This window comes from Oncorhynchus keta, chromosome 24, assembly GCF_023373465.1.
Source record: "Oncorhynchus keta strain PuntledgeMale-10-30-2019 chromosome 24, Oket_V2, whole genome shotgun sequence".
Lineage (NCBI taxonomy): Eukaryota > Metazoa > Chordata > Actinopteri > Salmoniformes > Salmonidae > Oncorhynchus > Oncorhynchus keta.
In genome coordinates this window covers 40452871-40469064 of record NC_068444.1, presented here as the reverse complement: position 1 = coordinate 40469064, position 16194 = coordinate 40452871, and the positions used below count along the sequence as shown (strand labels likewise).

Below are 16194 nucleotides of genomic sequence, written 5' to 3'. Positions count from 1 at the left end.
GAAAAGGAGGTGAGGAAAGGGTGCTAAGGAAGGAAAGGGAGCAAGGAGAGGAGGAAAAAAAGCTAGGATTTAAACAATAAATTTTTTAAAGATAATTGAAGATCATTAATCAGATCAGATCATTAACCTGCACAAATTGACCATAAAACACAACTCACAAATGTAAAGAAAGCCGTAAATGCGTAAAATGCTGATCACAAATGTAATCAATCCGTGGAGTCACAAATGTTTTCATATTCACAAAAACATATTTAACCACTGTCGTGTTCGCAAAGCTAGAAATATGTTTTGTAAAATGAGCCGCGTTAATATACATGTAATTGTCTTGCATTTATTTGCTAATCACCACATTCAATGTCATTGTATTATTACATTATAAATGGCCCTAACAACCCATTCAGATAGATATGCGGAAAAGTCACAGTCAAGGGTTATGCCATCTTTTATAATAACCTTAACTCAATTATACATCTAGGCCTACATATAGGTAATTTGCCTTGGGATTCTCCAGTCTTTCAGTAGTCATGTCTTTACCGAACCTACATGTGTGACGTTTTAAACCCTTTTAACACGAGTTATGTTATGCAAGCCCAACAAGGCTACCATAGACATACCATAGATCCACCACTCAGATGAATGGTAACTCTCTCTGTAAGGGGTTTCCACCCATTTTGAAAGAGGGAGAGGAGCGCTGGAATCTCTAGTTCTAGTTAACCTGTCAAAAATGTGTACCAGCTAATCACTCCAAGGAAATAAAATAGATAAAATAAGACGACATCCCACTTTTCAAACTTTGACAATCAGAGGGATGGGAACAGAGAAAGAGAAAAAATGCCTCCATTTTTGATTTACCCGTCTTCTCCTTGCTGGTTGACAGGTGTCATTTAAAACTGCAGAAATACTTTTAATAGTTAAAGGGAGGGAGGGGCAGAGGATGTTGGTGGGAGAGAGTGAGGTGGAGAGGAGGGAGAGAGAGAAGGGGGCTGGCGGGTGGTGGGTGGCTGGGTGTGCAGAGTGACGGTGGTGTGCCGATGCGCGCCGTGCGGGGAGAGAGAAGGGAGTCAGCTCGGCTTAATGAGCCCCTATGGATCAGCGGAGATGGAGGGGACGTATTGACATGCAACGCTTAAGCTAATACACCTAGACCATGGCTGTGCCTGTGTGCCTCGGAGCACAAGGAAGCCGGGGATACTGACAGAGGAGCTCACTCCCCCGTTCTTCAAAGAGCTCAAGTGATTAGTATGTTATCATTACCATTCGAAACGTGATTTTCCTATTCCCTCTCGGCAAAGGTGACACGTCTCGGGGAGACGGCCAGCAGACTTGCTGCGGTGAAAAGCCACTTCAAAGCATTTCCCTGAATTTCTTTCTCCCGCTATCTCTCTCTCCCTCGTTCTGTCTACTTTTCGGTGGGGGGTTATTCGGGGATGTGCTGGTGGTAGCGGTTGTGGGGTGGGGTGGGGGTCATTAGAATAATGCGCCCAGCCAGGTTTGACGCTGACGTAACCTGAAGGAAGGGTTGAGAGTGCAGCCCAGCCGGCACAGATCCAGTAACGACACCGCAACACCGGTCATACAACGACTTCAGCCAGAGAAATAAACCAACCAACAGGGAAGTAACCAAAAGTATGTGGACACCTGCTAGTCGAACACCTCAATCAAAAATCACAGGCATTAATATGGTGTGGGTCCCACCTTCGCTGCTACAAGGGAAGGCTTTCCACTAGATGTTGGAACAGTGCTGCAGGGACTTACTTCCATTCAGCCACAAGAGCATTTATGAGGTCTGGCACTGATGTTATGCCCGGCTTGGTGTTCCAATGTAATGGAGTTGAGGTCAGGGCTCCGTGCAGGCCAGTCAAGTTCTTCCACACCGATCTCAACAAACGATTTCTGTATAGACTTCGCTTTGTGCACGGGGGCATTGTCATGCTAACACAGGAAAGGGTCTTTCCCCACAAAGTTGGAAGGACAGAATCGTCTAGAATGTCATTGAATGCTGTAGCATTAAGACTTTGCTTCACTGAGCCTCCCGAGTGGCTAGAGGCATTACTACAGATCCGGGTTCATTCCCGGGCTGTGCCACAACTGGCCATGGCCGGGAGTCCCATAGGAGGGCGCACAATTGGCCCAGCATCGTCCAGGTTAGGGGAGGGTTTGGCCGGTGGGGCTTTACTTGGCTCATCGCGCCCTAGTGACTCCTTGTGGCAGGCTGGGGGCCTGCAGGCTGACTCCGGTCACCAGTTGAGCAGTGTTTACTCCAACACATTGGTGCGGCTGGCTTCCGGGTTAGGCTGACAGGTGTTAAGGAGCGTAGTTAGGCAGGTCATGTTTCGGAGGAAGAATGACTCCACCTTTGCCTCTCCTGAGCCTGTTGGGGAGTTGCAGCGATGAGACAAGATCGGAAATTGGGGAGGAAAAGGGGGGTATAATACAAACAAAAAAATTCCTTTACTGGAACGAAGAGGCCTAAACCATGAAAATCAGCCACAGACCATTATTCCACCACCAGACTTTATAGTGGACACTACGCATTTGCAGGTACTATAGCGTTCTCATTGCATCCGCCAAACCCAGAATTGTCCGTCGGACTGCCAGATGTGAAGCATCACTCCAGAGAACGCGTTTCCCCTGCTCCAGAGTCCAATGGCAGCGAGATTTACACCACTCCAGCCGACACTTGGCATTGCGCATGGTGATCTTAAGTTCCTGACGAACAGTTCTTGTGCTGAAGTTGCTTCCAGAAGCAGTTTGGAACTCGGGAGTGAGTGTTGCAACAGAGGACAGACGATTGTTACATGCTACGTACATCAGCACTGGCGGTCCCGTTCTGTGAGCTCGTGTGGCCTACCACTTTGCAGTTGAGCCGTTGTTGCACCAAGACATTTCCACTTCACAGTAACAGCACTGACAGTTGACCCGGGGCAGCTCCAGCCGGTCAGAAATTTGACAAACTGACTTGTTGAAAAGGTGGCATCCTATGACGGTGCTACGTTGAAAGCCACTGAGCTTTTCAGTAAGGCCATTCTACTGCCAATGTTTGTCTATGGAGATTGCATGGCTCTGTGCTCGATGTTATACACCTGTCAGCAACGGGTGTGGCTGAAATAGCCAAATCTACTAATTTGAAGGGATGTCCACATACTTTTGTATATATAGCAAACTAGGCGGCAAACTAGGGTGGTCCTCGTACACGAAACAGGTATCAAATGCATTTGTAGGTATGAGTACTAAACAGGTCCCAAATCCATAACCTAATACCTACATTAGAAAACAACATAAACAACAACAACATTTTTTTTTTTTACCTGTACAACAATCTCTCTACTTATGCAATGGGACAAGAGGACGGACTAAGGGCACAATTTCTCCCTTCAGAAATGTGATTGTGCATTTCCCTAAGCCACCTAGTCAGTGTCAGAATCTTCCCTGCTACTCATTTAAATAAAGTGCCAAGTTGCTGGCCACTCCTGGTGAGCTACAACAGACAATATCAAGTCTTTACCCCTGTGGCTTTGACAGAGGAGCCGAGTCACCAAAACATCACAAGAATAAACACACAAACACGTGCAGTCATACACGCAGACACACATAGGGATGCATATACACAGGCGCATACACATTGACCTATAAATAAATACCTTCCATATACCGTACCTCCTAAAGAAATAATGGCCTGTTATCGAAATAATTGTTCTTCTCATGCAGCTAAACATCAAATGATTTAAAAACAGTCCATGATAAATATTGTGCGTCTGCGAGTGCATTGGTGCGCGCCCATTCCCCATTTCCGCATATGCCTTTTTATCTGACACCTACATTTGAAACAAAGACCTTCTTAGGAACTATAAAAATTGGATTTGTTTTTGTTGTCCCCCCCCGTTGGAGAACTGCACTTCAGTTGTACGTTATTAACAGACAGCCCCAGAACAATGCAGCTGCAGCTCAAAAGAATGTCTTCCTTCCATTTTCTGCTGCCTTTTATTAAATATCAAACACCAGCAGTTACTATCACCATTTTCCAAAGTTCAGATGATTCCTTATTATTTCAATAAGGGGGGGAGAGTCGAAGTGAATACTGATGACAGCTGTGATTCAGACTGACTGTGTGATCTTCTCTGCGGTTTGTTTGGGACTTGTAAGACGAGGAATTACAAGTGTCAAACAGCTGTGAATATGGGTGCTAAATATTTAAACATGTTTTCCAGCTGGGGAAAAAGTATAGTTTTTAAAAGGGGGCTTAAGTGTGTATAAGCTGCGCCAGCCTTTGATTCAAAAGCAGGAAGAACGGGAGGGAAAAGGAGTAGACAGAAGGGTTGTGATGGTGAAGAGGGCGCGAATCAAACCAAATGAAATAGCAGTGCGTTCCAAAGGGGAAGAACAGGTGAGGTAACGAAAGGTGTCTCCTGACCGGGGGCAACTGGGAAAAGCACTGTGTCAAGGTGGAGGGAAGGGGAAACAAAAGCAAATGAAAAGAAGTCTGGAGAGAACAGTAGTGAGGGTTCTAAATTATGAATGGACGTGAATGGATGCTTTGATAGAAATTGTTTAAACACAACAAAAACATTCACAAATGCTAAGAATCCTGCATATGCACATTCACAGACGCCCTTAAAACACAAGCACACACAAGCTCAGACAACATGCTCTCCCTCAATGATAGCAAGACAAAGGAGCTGTTAGTGGACAACAGGAAACGGAGTTCCCATTCACATTGATGGGATTGTAGTGGAGTGGGTTGAGAGCTTCAAGATCCTCGGTGTCCACATCACTAAGGATATATTGTGGTCCACACACACCAACACAGTCATGAAGAGGGCATGACAACACCTCTTCCCCCTCAGGAGGCTGAAAAGATTTGGCATGGGTCCTCAGATCCTCAATAAGTTCTACAGCTGCACCATTGAGAGCATCGTGACTTGCTGCATCACCGCATGGTATGGCATCTGCTTGGCATCCGACCGCAAGGCACTACAGAGGGTAGCGCATATGGCCCAGTAAATCACTGGGGGGCGAGCTCCCTGCCATCCAGGACATCTATACCAGGCGGTGTCAGAGGAAGGCCCCTAAAGATAATCAAGTTATAGACTGTTCCCTGCTACCGCATGGAAAGCAGTACCGATGCACCAAGTCTGGAACCAACAGGGCCCTGAAGAGCTTTTACCCCCCAAGCCATAAGACTAAATAGTTAGTTCAATAGTTAACTAAATAGCTACCCGGACAACCAGCATAGACCCTTTTTGCACCCTTTTTTAAAAAGTTTGTGTGCTTTCACATAAGCTGCTGCTACTGTTTATCATCTATCCTGTTGCCTAGTCACTTTGTTCCTAGTTATTTGTACATATCTGTATCTACCTCAATTACCTCGTACCCCTGCACTTCGACTCAGTACTAGTAACCTGTGTATATAGCCCAGATTTTGTTACTCATTGTGTATTTATTAATACTTTTCTACTTTTTCTAAAATGTTCTCTCTCTGCATTGTTGGGAAGGAACAGTAAGTAAGCATTTCACTGTTAATCTACCCCAGTTGTTTACCAAGCATGTGACGAATACATTTGATTTGACAGATGAAATGCAAAATATCATGTTGCCTAAAGCGATGCTCCAAAACATTTGGTTAAGCATTGCCAATTCATCTTCATAAGTATATATATTTTTTTATCTCAACAAAGCAACAATGGATAGCAATAGATATTCCCGTGGACAATTAGGAATATGTCTTGTTCTTGTTTCTGAATGACAATTAAAAAGGGGAATCTGGTCGGCTAACAGAACGAGCGATGATCATTTTACTCTAGCAAGTTCACACAGACCTACACTGAGTGTACAAAACATTAAAAACACCTGCTCTTTTAATAAGGAATGATTTGTTAACCTTGAGACAATTGAGACATGGATTGTGCATTTGTTCTATTCAGAGGGTGAATGGGCAAGACAAAATATTTGTCTTTGAGCGGGGTATGGTAGTGGGTGCCAGGCACACAGGTTTGAGTGTGTCAAGAACTGCAATGCTGCTGGGTTTTTTCACACTCAACAGTTTCCTGTGTGTATCAAGAATGGTCCACCACCCAAAAGGACATCCAGACAACTTGACACAACCGTGGGGAAGCATTGGGGTCAACATGGGCCAGCATCCCTGTGGAACGCATGACACATTGTAGAGTCCATGCCCCGACAAATGGAGGCTGTTCTGAGGGCAAAAGGGAGGAGCAACTCAATATTAGGAAGGCGTTTCTAATGTTTTGTACACGCAGTGTATATCGCTACTAAACCTACATCAGAAGAAACAACCGCCGTTTGCGGTCTGTTTGAATATAAATGGTGAATGCAACATTTGAGTGTACCAAACTGAACTACAATCAGGTTATATATTACATCTCATGTCAGCCCATGTGGTCTTTCACCAGCTATCAAGCAGCCCATGGCCACCAACCATGCTCATACCCAGCCAGTGTTCATTTGGGTTCAAACCAGAAGGGACAAATCAATCCCATCTACTGTCAGTCTCATCATATAAAACCAAGCACTCTGCCAATTCAACGGTATCCTATAAGAAACGTATTGAACGGCGGAGTAGCAATGGTGGGGGGCGGCATCAAGGGGTCCTGCCGACGGTGCTAGATTGTTGAGCGAGGATTGCAGATAGGAGATCCTCTCTATGATCACATTACAGTGAGAAAGCTTCCACAGGCCACATGTTACACAAAACCACAATACAAAGTCAAAGATATGTACTGTGCAGGCCAACATAAACACAAAAGCTGGAGGATTGAAAACTCTTGAGGCAAGATCATTTTTGAGCCTTCAAAGACAGTTCAACAAATCAAAATCAAACCAAATTGTATTAGTCACATGCTCAGTCAACAACAGGTGAGGACTAACAGTGAAATGCTTACTTACGGGACCCTCCCACCAAAAACAAAGAGAAAAATAGAAAAATTATAACAGTAGGAATAAATACTCAATGAGTAACGATAACCTTGGCTATATACACGGGGCACCAGTACCGAGTCGATGTGCAGGGGTACGAGGTAGACATGTACATATAGGTAGGGATAAAGTGACTAGGCAACAGGATAGATAATAAACAGTAACAGCGTATGTGATGAGTCAAAGGGGAGTGCAAAAAGGGTCAATGCAGATAGTTAAATAGTTAACCAATAGCTACCCGGACTATTTAGCAGTTTTGTGGATTAGAAGCTGTTAGAAGCTGTTTAGGGTTCTGTTGGTTCCAGACTTGGTGCATCAGCATCGCTTGCCGTGCGGTAGAAGAGAGAAAAGTATATGACTTGGGAGGCTGGAGTCTTAGAAAATGTTTGACACCACCAGGTAAAGAGATCCTGGATGGCAAGGGAGCGCGGACCCAGTTATGTACTGTGCTGTACGCACTACTCTCCGTAGCACCTTGCGGGCAGATGCCAAGCAGTTGCCGTACCAAGCGGTGATGCAGCCAGTCAAGATGATCTCATTGGTGCAGCTGGAGAACTTTTGAAAGATCTGAGGGCCCCTGCTGAATATTTTCAGCCTCCTGAAGGGGAAGCGGCATTGTCGTGCCCTCTTTAGGACTGTATTCGTCTTGTGTGGACCATGATAATTCCCTTAGTGAGGTGGACACCGAGGAACTTGAAACTCCCGGCCTGCTCCACTACAGGCCCGTCGATGTGGATGTTGGCGTGCTTGGCCCTGCATTTCTTGTCGTCCACGATCTTTGACCACCTCCCTGTAGACCATTTCATCCTCGTCAAAGTCTCATTAGATGCAGTATTGTTATATGAACGTCTCTTGCCATTAATGAAGTGATCAAATAAGCCAGAAAAAAAAGCCCCCATCCAGAATATAGTCATTGATTGCATTGAAATATTGTAAAGAAGGTATCTAACTAATATCTTAATTATACTGATAACCGGGGGTGAAAGTAGATTTAAAAGACAGTGAATATGTACACTCATCGGGGACATGGCCAACTCTGTCCACTGGTACCAGTAAGTAACTTAATTGAGCGAACAGTAGCCTAAGAATTTTGATAACTTAAAGACATATTGGAGTCTTTTCCTTTGTAATCTCAATACAGCAATAGCCATTTGCATTCCAAACAGTTTTCCCACAATTGTATTTTTAAATACTGCAATATGCCTGGCTGGGTTTCTGCTTTTCATTGACAGTCGTAATTTAACAATCTATTTGGTATTTGCGGTGCGTGCTGCCCAAATTGCGGGCCCTCCCGACCGTAGGTTACACCATTTAAAACAATCCACAGCTTTTGCTTTTTAAGAAGCTAATGATCCTCTTTGGCAAAATCATGCTTTCTGGTGTAGTAGCCTATTTTTAATGTTTTGTATTTATTTCTGTATAGACAGGAGTAAGCTAATTAGGCTATATCATTATGGCCCCTAGAGATGATCATAGAGATGCCGCCTATGCCTTTTAATGTGGCATAAACACAACCAGTTATGTTTTCATCCGATTGTCAAACAATCACTTAACAAAAGCGTTCCTGTAGGCTACCCGCGCACATTTGTTCACTCACAAAATAATTTCAGCACCCGAACACCAACAGTGCACTGTGAACCCGCAATTTGATGAATGAAATATACATCAGTTACAAAACACCTACAGTACCAGTCAAAAGTTTGGACACCTACTCATTCAAGGGTTTTTCTTTATTTGTACTATTTTCAACATTGTATAATAATAGTGAAGACATCAAAACTATGAAATAACACATACGGAATCATGTAGAAACCAAAACAATGACTTAAAGAAATCAAAATATAATTTAAATTCTTCAAAGTAGCCACCCTTTGCCTTGATGACAGCTTTGCACACTATTGGCATTCTCTCAAACAGCTTCTCCTGGAATGCTTTTCCAAACGTTTTTAAGAAGTTCTCACATATGCTGAGCACTTGTTGGCTGCTTTTCCTTCACTCTGCAGTCCAACTCATCCCAAACCTTCTCAATTGGGTTGAGGTCGGGTGATTGTGGAGGCCAGGTCATCCGATGTAGCACTCCATCACTCTACTTCTTGGTCAAATAGCCCTTACACAGCCTGAAGGTGTGTTGGGTCATTGTCCTGTTGAAAAACAAATGATAGTCCCACTAAGCGCAAACCAGATGGGATGGCATGTCGCTGCAGAATGCTGTGATAACCATTATGGCTAAGTATGCCTTGAAATCTAAATAAATCACCAACAGTGTCACTAGCAATGCACCCCCACACCTCCTTCATTTTTTACGGTGGGAACCACAAATGTGGAGATCATCCATTCACCTACTCTGCATCTCACAAAGACACGGCGATTAGAACCAAAAATATTTTTAAAAATTGGACTCATCAGACCGATTTCCACTTGGCCAAAGCAAGTCTCTTCTTCTTATTGGTGTATTTCAGTAGTGGTTTCTTTACAGCAATTTGACCATGAAGGTTTGATTCACACAGTCTCCTCTGAACAGTTGATGTTGAGATGTGTCTGTTACCTGAACTCTGTGCAGCATTTATTTGGTCTGCAATTTCTGAGGCTGGTAACTCTACTGAACATATCCTCTGCAGCAGAGTCAACTCTGGGTCTTCCTTTCCTGTGGCGTTCCTCATGAGAGTCTGTTTGGTTTTGCGACTGCACTTGAAGAAACTTTCAAAGTTCTTGAAATTTTCTGTAATGACTGACCTTCATGTCTTTAAGTAATGATTGACTGTTGTTTCTCAGCAAAAAAAGACTCAGCAAAAAAAGAAACGTCCCTTTTTCAGGACTCTGTCTTTCAAAGATAATTCGTAAAAATCCAAATAACTTCACAGATCGTCATTGAAAATGGTTTAAACACTGTTTACCATGCTTGTTTAAATGACCCACAAACAATTCATGAACCTGTGGAACGGTCGTTAAGACACTAAAAGCTTACAGACGGTAGTCAATTAAGGTCACAGTTATGAAAACTTAGGACACTAAAGAGGCCTTGATACTGACTCTGAAAAACACCAAATGAAAGATGCCCAGGGTCCCTGCTCATCTGCATGAACGTGCCTTAGGCATGCTGCAAGGAGGCATGAGGATTGCAGATGTGGCCAGGGCAATAAATTGCAATATCCATACTGTGAGACGCCTAAGACAGCGCTACAGGGAGACATGACGGACAGCTGATCGTCCTCGCAGTGGCAGACCACGTGTAACAACACCTGCACAGGATTGGTACATCTGAACATCACACCTGTGGGACAGGTACAGGATGGCAACAACTGCCCTAGTTACACCAGGAACGCACAATCCCTCCATCAGTGCTCAGACTGTCGGCAATGGGCTGAGAGAGGCTGGACTGAGGGCTTGTAGGCCTATTGTAAGGCAGGTAGGTCCTCACCAGACATCACCGGCAACAACGTCGCCTATGGGCACAAACCCACCGTCGCTGTACCAGACAGGACTGGCAAAAAGTGCTCTTCACTGACGAGTCACGGTTTTGTCTCACCAGTGGTGATGGTCGGATTCGCGTTTATCATTGTAGGAATGAGCGTTACACAGAGGCCAGTACTCTGGAGCGGGATCAATTTGGAGATGGAGGGTCCGTCATGGTCTGGGGAGATGTGTCACAGCATCATCGGACTGAGAATGTTGTCATTGCAGGAAATCTCAACGCTGTGAGTTACAGGGAAGACATCCTCCTCCCTCATGTGGTACCCTTCCTGCAGGCTCATCCTGACATGACCCTCCAGCATGACACTGCCACCAGCCATACTGCTCGTTCTGTGCGTGATTTCCTGCATGACAGGAATGTCTGTTCTGCCATGGCCAGCGAAGAGCCCGGATCTTAATCCCATTGAGCACGTCTGGGACCTGTTGGATCGGAGGGTGAGGGCTAGGGCCATTCCCCCCAGAAATGTCCGGGAAATTGCAGGTGCCTTGGTGGAAGAGTGGGGTAACATCTCACAGCAAAAATGGGCAAATCTGGTGCAGTCCATGAGGAGGAGATGCACTGCAGTACTAAATGCAGCAGGTGGCCACACCAGATACTGACTGTTACTTATGATTTTAACCCCCCCTTTGTTCAGGGACACATTATTCCATTTCTGTTATGTCTATGGAACTTGTTCAGTTTATGTCTCAGTTGTTGAATCTTGTTATGTTCATACAAAAATGTACATATGTTAAGTTTGCTGAAAATAAACGCAGTTGACAGTGAGAACGTTTAATTTTTTTGCTGAGTTTATTTCAATTTGTTTAACACTTTTTGGGATACTACATGATTCCATGTGTTATTTCATAGTTTTGATGTCTTCATTATTATTCTACAATGTAGAATATAGTGAAAATAAAGAAAACCCTTGAATGAGTAGCTGGATACCACCTGGTTTCCAGTCAATTTGCTAATTTTTCATGTGGCATGTTGTATAAATTGTGAAAGGCCGGTACAGCGTAACCCCACTCTTTGTTTTACAGGGACACCGTACCAGACCGTACCGCCTTACTTTCACCCCTTCTGATAACTGACCAACTCCTTTATTGCTATAACAAATACAAAACCACAACAAATGGCATTACGACTACACCTGACTTAGTTCTAAATGAAAGTAACAAGGGCAAAATACGGAATCCACTAATTAGGCATGACACTGAACAACCATGATTGCCGAGCATAAAGATGTTGATGGTTTTCTGATAAAACAGGGTTGCCCCCTGTAGCACTGTCTTGAAGTGTACTTTATGCCAGCCTTTTCCCCATGCTTGTTTTGAAAAGAGTGTGCTATCAGAAAAAACTATCTTCATTTTCAGATTTTTACAGAAAATGGATTTAATTGAATTCATCCCCATAAAGTCTCATAAGAGCCTCACCAATAGCCTTGGCCTTATGGCTGCAGAGATGAGGGCACAGAAATTCAGACAGAAAGGAATCTATAAACAGGAAAGGCAGAGAGGCACTCACCTCTTCACTTAACTTCATCAACTGCCACACGAAAGCAAAGAGAGAGAGACAAAAAGAGGGAGTGAGAGAAAGATCAAAAAGAAAAGACATGGCAGGAAGCAGATCAGTCATGTGGCTGGGTTCCCGAATTAACCTTGACGATTTATACGTTTGCACGTTTAGCATTTAGAAATCACAGACAAACACATTAAACGAAGCTAAACACGAGACTCGTGCAGACCTTTTTTTGAACAAACAAAGATCAAGTTCCCGCGCTGTCACACGAGACAAAAGAGAGGGAATGGATTGCTCGACTCGCGGTGTCTAAACTAGCACCATCAAGGAAGTCACATCACAACACTTGACGTGTCAAAAAGGGAGAAGAAAATAGATCCCACTCTGTACAGTAGGAAAATACAGTTTGGATACAGTATGCATAGAAGCTTGATAAAAGGGAATATCTCTATTTTATATATCCCAGTGCAAAAAAAAAGATTGTGAAATTGTATAGATTGTATAGATTGTGAAATGTAGGGCCAATCCATTGTTTCCAATGTGTCCATCATTGGTGACACATTGTCAATATTTCATGTTCCTTATGTATTGCAATACAGATGCCTGCTGTGTATACATAAAGGCAGAGTCTATTATTAGGACAACTGGGAGTCGTGTTTGATGAAAAGAGAGTGTCAAATTCAAGCAGAGTAAAATAGAAAACGTCCCCATATCCTACTGTTGTTTATCTTTAATAGAGACACAGACATTGGAGGAGAGCAACGGTTCAATTCGAGCTTAATCAAAAGCTTAAATCACTGTTACAAAAGGATGCTTCTGCCATAACCTGTTCTTTCTGTAGGGGAAAGACATGGAGAACACAACATCATTTAGTACAGGAGGGGAAGGACAGGTTTCTTCATTTGTCATCCGTTGCAGGTGATTTTTTTTTTTTTTTTTTTTTTTTTAAATCTCCATTTCTTGAACGAGATTAAAAGGTTAGCAGATCTGAAGGGAGGCTCAGGGCCACTATTACTCTCCTCTAATCTCACTTTGTATGTGGTGGTCATTTTGAATTTTGCTAGTTTGAAATCATTTGCTATCAGAAAAGAGGCAGGAGGACTTGGATCATAAATTATACAACGGGATTGTCGAGAAGAAAGAAGAGGCTCGGTGGTGGGATTGATGTTAAACTATTGGTTGTCGTGGCCACGGTCGTCAGGAACGACAGGCTAGGCTCCTCCACGGTTAAGCGTTTTCTGAAAGGTGCTCGCGCCGAAGAGTTAAAGACGCAGCCACCCAGTCGGTAAAAATGTATGAGCAATTTAAGCACAATTATGTCGGTGTAACTGTAATGTTACATTCTACTCTGATGGATGTCTAATAGGATTTGAGAGAGCGAGAGGAAATATACACAGCCATATCTGGAGTGGCTCCATCAGTATTATTGTCTCTTTCAATAATAACAATAATAACAATATATATATATATATATATATATATATATATATATATATATATATATTATAGCTAATATATGGCTATATACAATTGTAGAAAACTATTCTTTAAAATAGTCAATTTATTTTAAATATACAGAATATCACAGTTCTTACCACCTTAATTCAAAGTAAAATGTCCAATTGTTGTTTAAATACTTGTTTATTCAGCTTTCCCCAATTAAATTAGGAAAGGATTTCCAATAACAAATATATCATAATTTATTATTGTAATTCTGTAAACGGAGTTTAAAAAAGGAAAACACGATGGAAGGGTAAGTCTGAAGAAAATGTCCAAAAAGTCAGAGAATAAATGTATTCCAGCCCGCTATCAAAGCCATTTTGTATCTCAGATGCGTGATAGAATGAGAGAAAAGGAGTTGAAGAATATATGCAAAAGTAAAACAGCTTAATGTTTGTCTGCTGAGAGCTTCATTTTAGTGAGCCACTGGCCTTGAGGAACTTGGCAGCGACAGGGTAACAAAATGGAGGAGAAAAAAACATTGCAAAAAAAAACAACGATTTTCTTCACTCTTTCCTTCGGTGAGAAAAAAGGGCCACTTTGCAGACTGGAAACGGTCCTTTATTTCGAAGGTCACAGCCCCCTGAGTTGAACGCATTATTGAGGAGGCAGAAGTTTAAAACTACGCTACATATGTGGCTATTTTAGGGTTTGAACAGGCCAGACAGAGCTGCCGATCACTCGGCGCAGCCCTTCCCTCCAATTCAATGAGAACCAAACAAAACTTGTTCCATCTTATTTGTGCTGCTTGGTCGATTGTAAGTCCTCGTGGAGGATTTGCTGAAACTATACATGAGGGGTTTTGTGCTTGGCATTCTCTTTTTTTCATCAATCTTTACCATTCTTTTCAAACGTAACCCACAACGCTAGCTTTGCTTGAGAGAAATAAAGTGTTAAACACAGAAAACTGTAAATGTTATAATTACGGCTCCATGACCGCCTTTCCCTGTGTTTTTGTAATGCCAGCCAGTATTCAAAATTGCACTGCTGCAATTTTTCTGTTATGATAATCAGCAGATTTTTCAAACAAAGATTTTTTTATTCAATACGGAATTCGATACAAGTGGTAATCTGCTTCCTTTGTAGCCTGTAAAATCTGGTCCATGCCGGCTCAAACCAGCACAATCTCTTGTGGCCAAGCCTTCTGCTGTGACTGAAATCGAAACTATTCCGTAGAGTGTTCGTGTGTGGTAGGGTGTTTGTGTGTGTCTGAGTGTGTGAGTTGCATGCCGAGTGAGAAAAGGGAGGGGGAAAAAGTGCAACGGTAGACTACCACGTTATAAAAAATATAAAAAAGAAGAGTGATAGCGCCATTTCAGTCTCTGTCCGCATACAGATAACGAATAAATGCCCAACTCTATTAAATCGTTCTTTAGCCATTATCGCAGGGCCAACACTCCATTTTCAGAACTCCCTATTTACTTAGCTATAAATCCTTGCCATGTAACGAATAGATTTGTGACTGGTAATGATCCGTTTAGCCAGAGCTATATGAAATGATCCTGAACTCTTTCAGATCGTCAGGAATTAAATTGACCGACTTGCCCAAGCTCCCCCATCCTCTCTATCGCTCCAGTCTTGTTCGATCAAAAAAAAAAAAAAAAAAACTGAAGTTCCGAGCACTCCACTCACAGCAAGACCAAGTGTTATCTCCAAAAGTTTTTAAAATGGAAATGAGGTAAATATGGCACCATGGTAAATAGAAAAATGGTGTGTGTGTGTGTGTGTGTGTGTGTGTGTGTGTGTGTGTGTGTGTGTGTGTGTGTGTGTGTGTGTGTGTGTGTGTGTGTGTGAGACAACGTCTGTTTTACAATGTACACACATTAGAATTCTGATATTGACTCAACTTATAGTACAAATGTTATGCTTTGAGTATTCAAGACTCTGAAGCAACTACTTAAGGAATAGGTATACACCAAACCACAGGTCTATGGTTACTGAGCAATACAAGGGTTTAATAAAGATGCCATAAGTTTGTTCTAGATCTATAAATCCCCATTTATTTTTTGAATAACTGTTGTATTGTGTATTTCATTTTTATTTGCTTATACTTGTTTACTAAATTTGTCTTACTAAATGTGGACTTTCTTCTTTGGTTCAGGGACAATTTGCCTCCCCGTGCTCTCCATTCATCCTTGAGGGTTATTAAATCACTTGAGAAAATACAAGGTTTTGTGCGAACCATGGAGGATATTGACTTTATGGCTGAATGACAAAACAAGGACAAGTGTATTATAATTAAACAACAACAATATTCCTTGACATGTTAGCTCTCTACAACAAAAAAATGGTATTACTTGAAGGCGGGACAAATTAATTATCTTAAAATGTACTTCAAGAAACATTCACTCAGAGATTTAATAGTAGGGAGGTGATATCCTTCCAAATAATGATAGAATTTTTCAACAAAGCAGCATAAGAGACTAAAAACAACTTAAAATGCATGCATCTTAATATTGTCCGTCTAGATGAGCTCATCAGGGTGGTTCCATTGTTTAAACAAATTATTATCCTATGAAAAATATTCTTAGGTCTATGAATAATTATTTCAATAATGGGGTTCATCATCAATTGTTTTTAATGAAAGGGAAATATATATATATTTGAAATGTGGGTCATAATTCTTTTTTTCTTTTCCCTTTGACAAGATTTTGATAGGAACCATCACCGTCTTGAATGTGACAGTTCTGGCAGCAAATCCACTTCCAACTTCTGTACAAAATGTCAGAGTCACTTCTGTGTCTCACTAATTTGCAGGGAATATGCATATCAATTACACATCTCGGCTA

At 42.3% G+C, this 16194-nt stretch overlaps 1 protein-coding gene across 9 annotated transcripts in view; it reads right to left on the bottom strand.

Moving 5' to 3' along the window:
- The window catches only part of LOC118357545 (vesicle transport through interaction with t-SNAREs homolog 1A-like), a 169716-nt gene that overhangs the window by 114958 nt on the left and 38564 nt on the right, over window positions 1–16194 (bottom strand). For 5 of the 9 annotated variants that reach the window (XM_035734742.2, XM_052478323.1, XM_052478322.1 and 2 more), the window contains exon 5: window positions 11912–11932. The exons of the other annotated variants lie outside the window; for them this stretch is intronic. In XM_035734742.2, the coding sequence (XP_035590635.1) occupies window positions 11912–11932 (21 nt within the window). The remainder of the gene's footprint in view (window positions 1–11911; window positions 11933–16194) is intronic. 9 annotated transcript variants of the gene reach the window in all.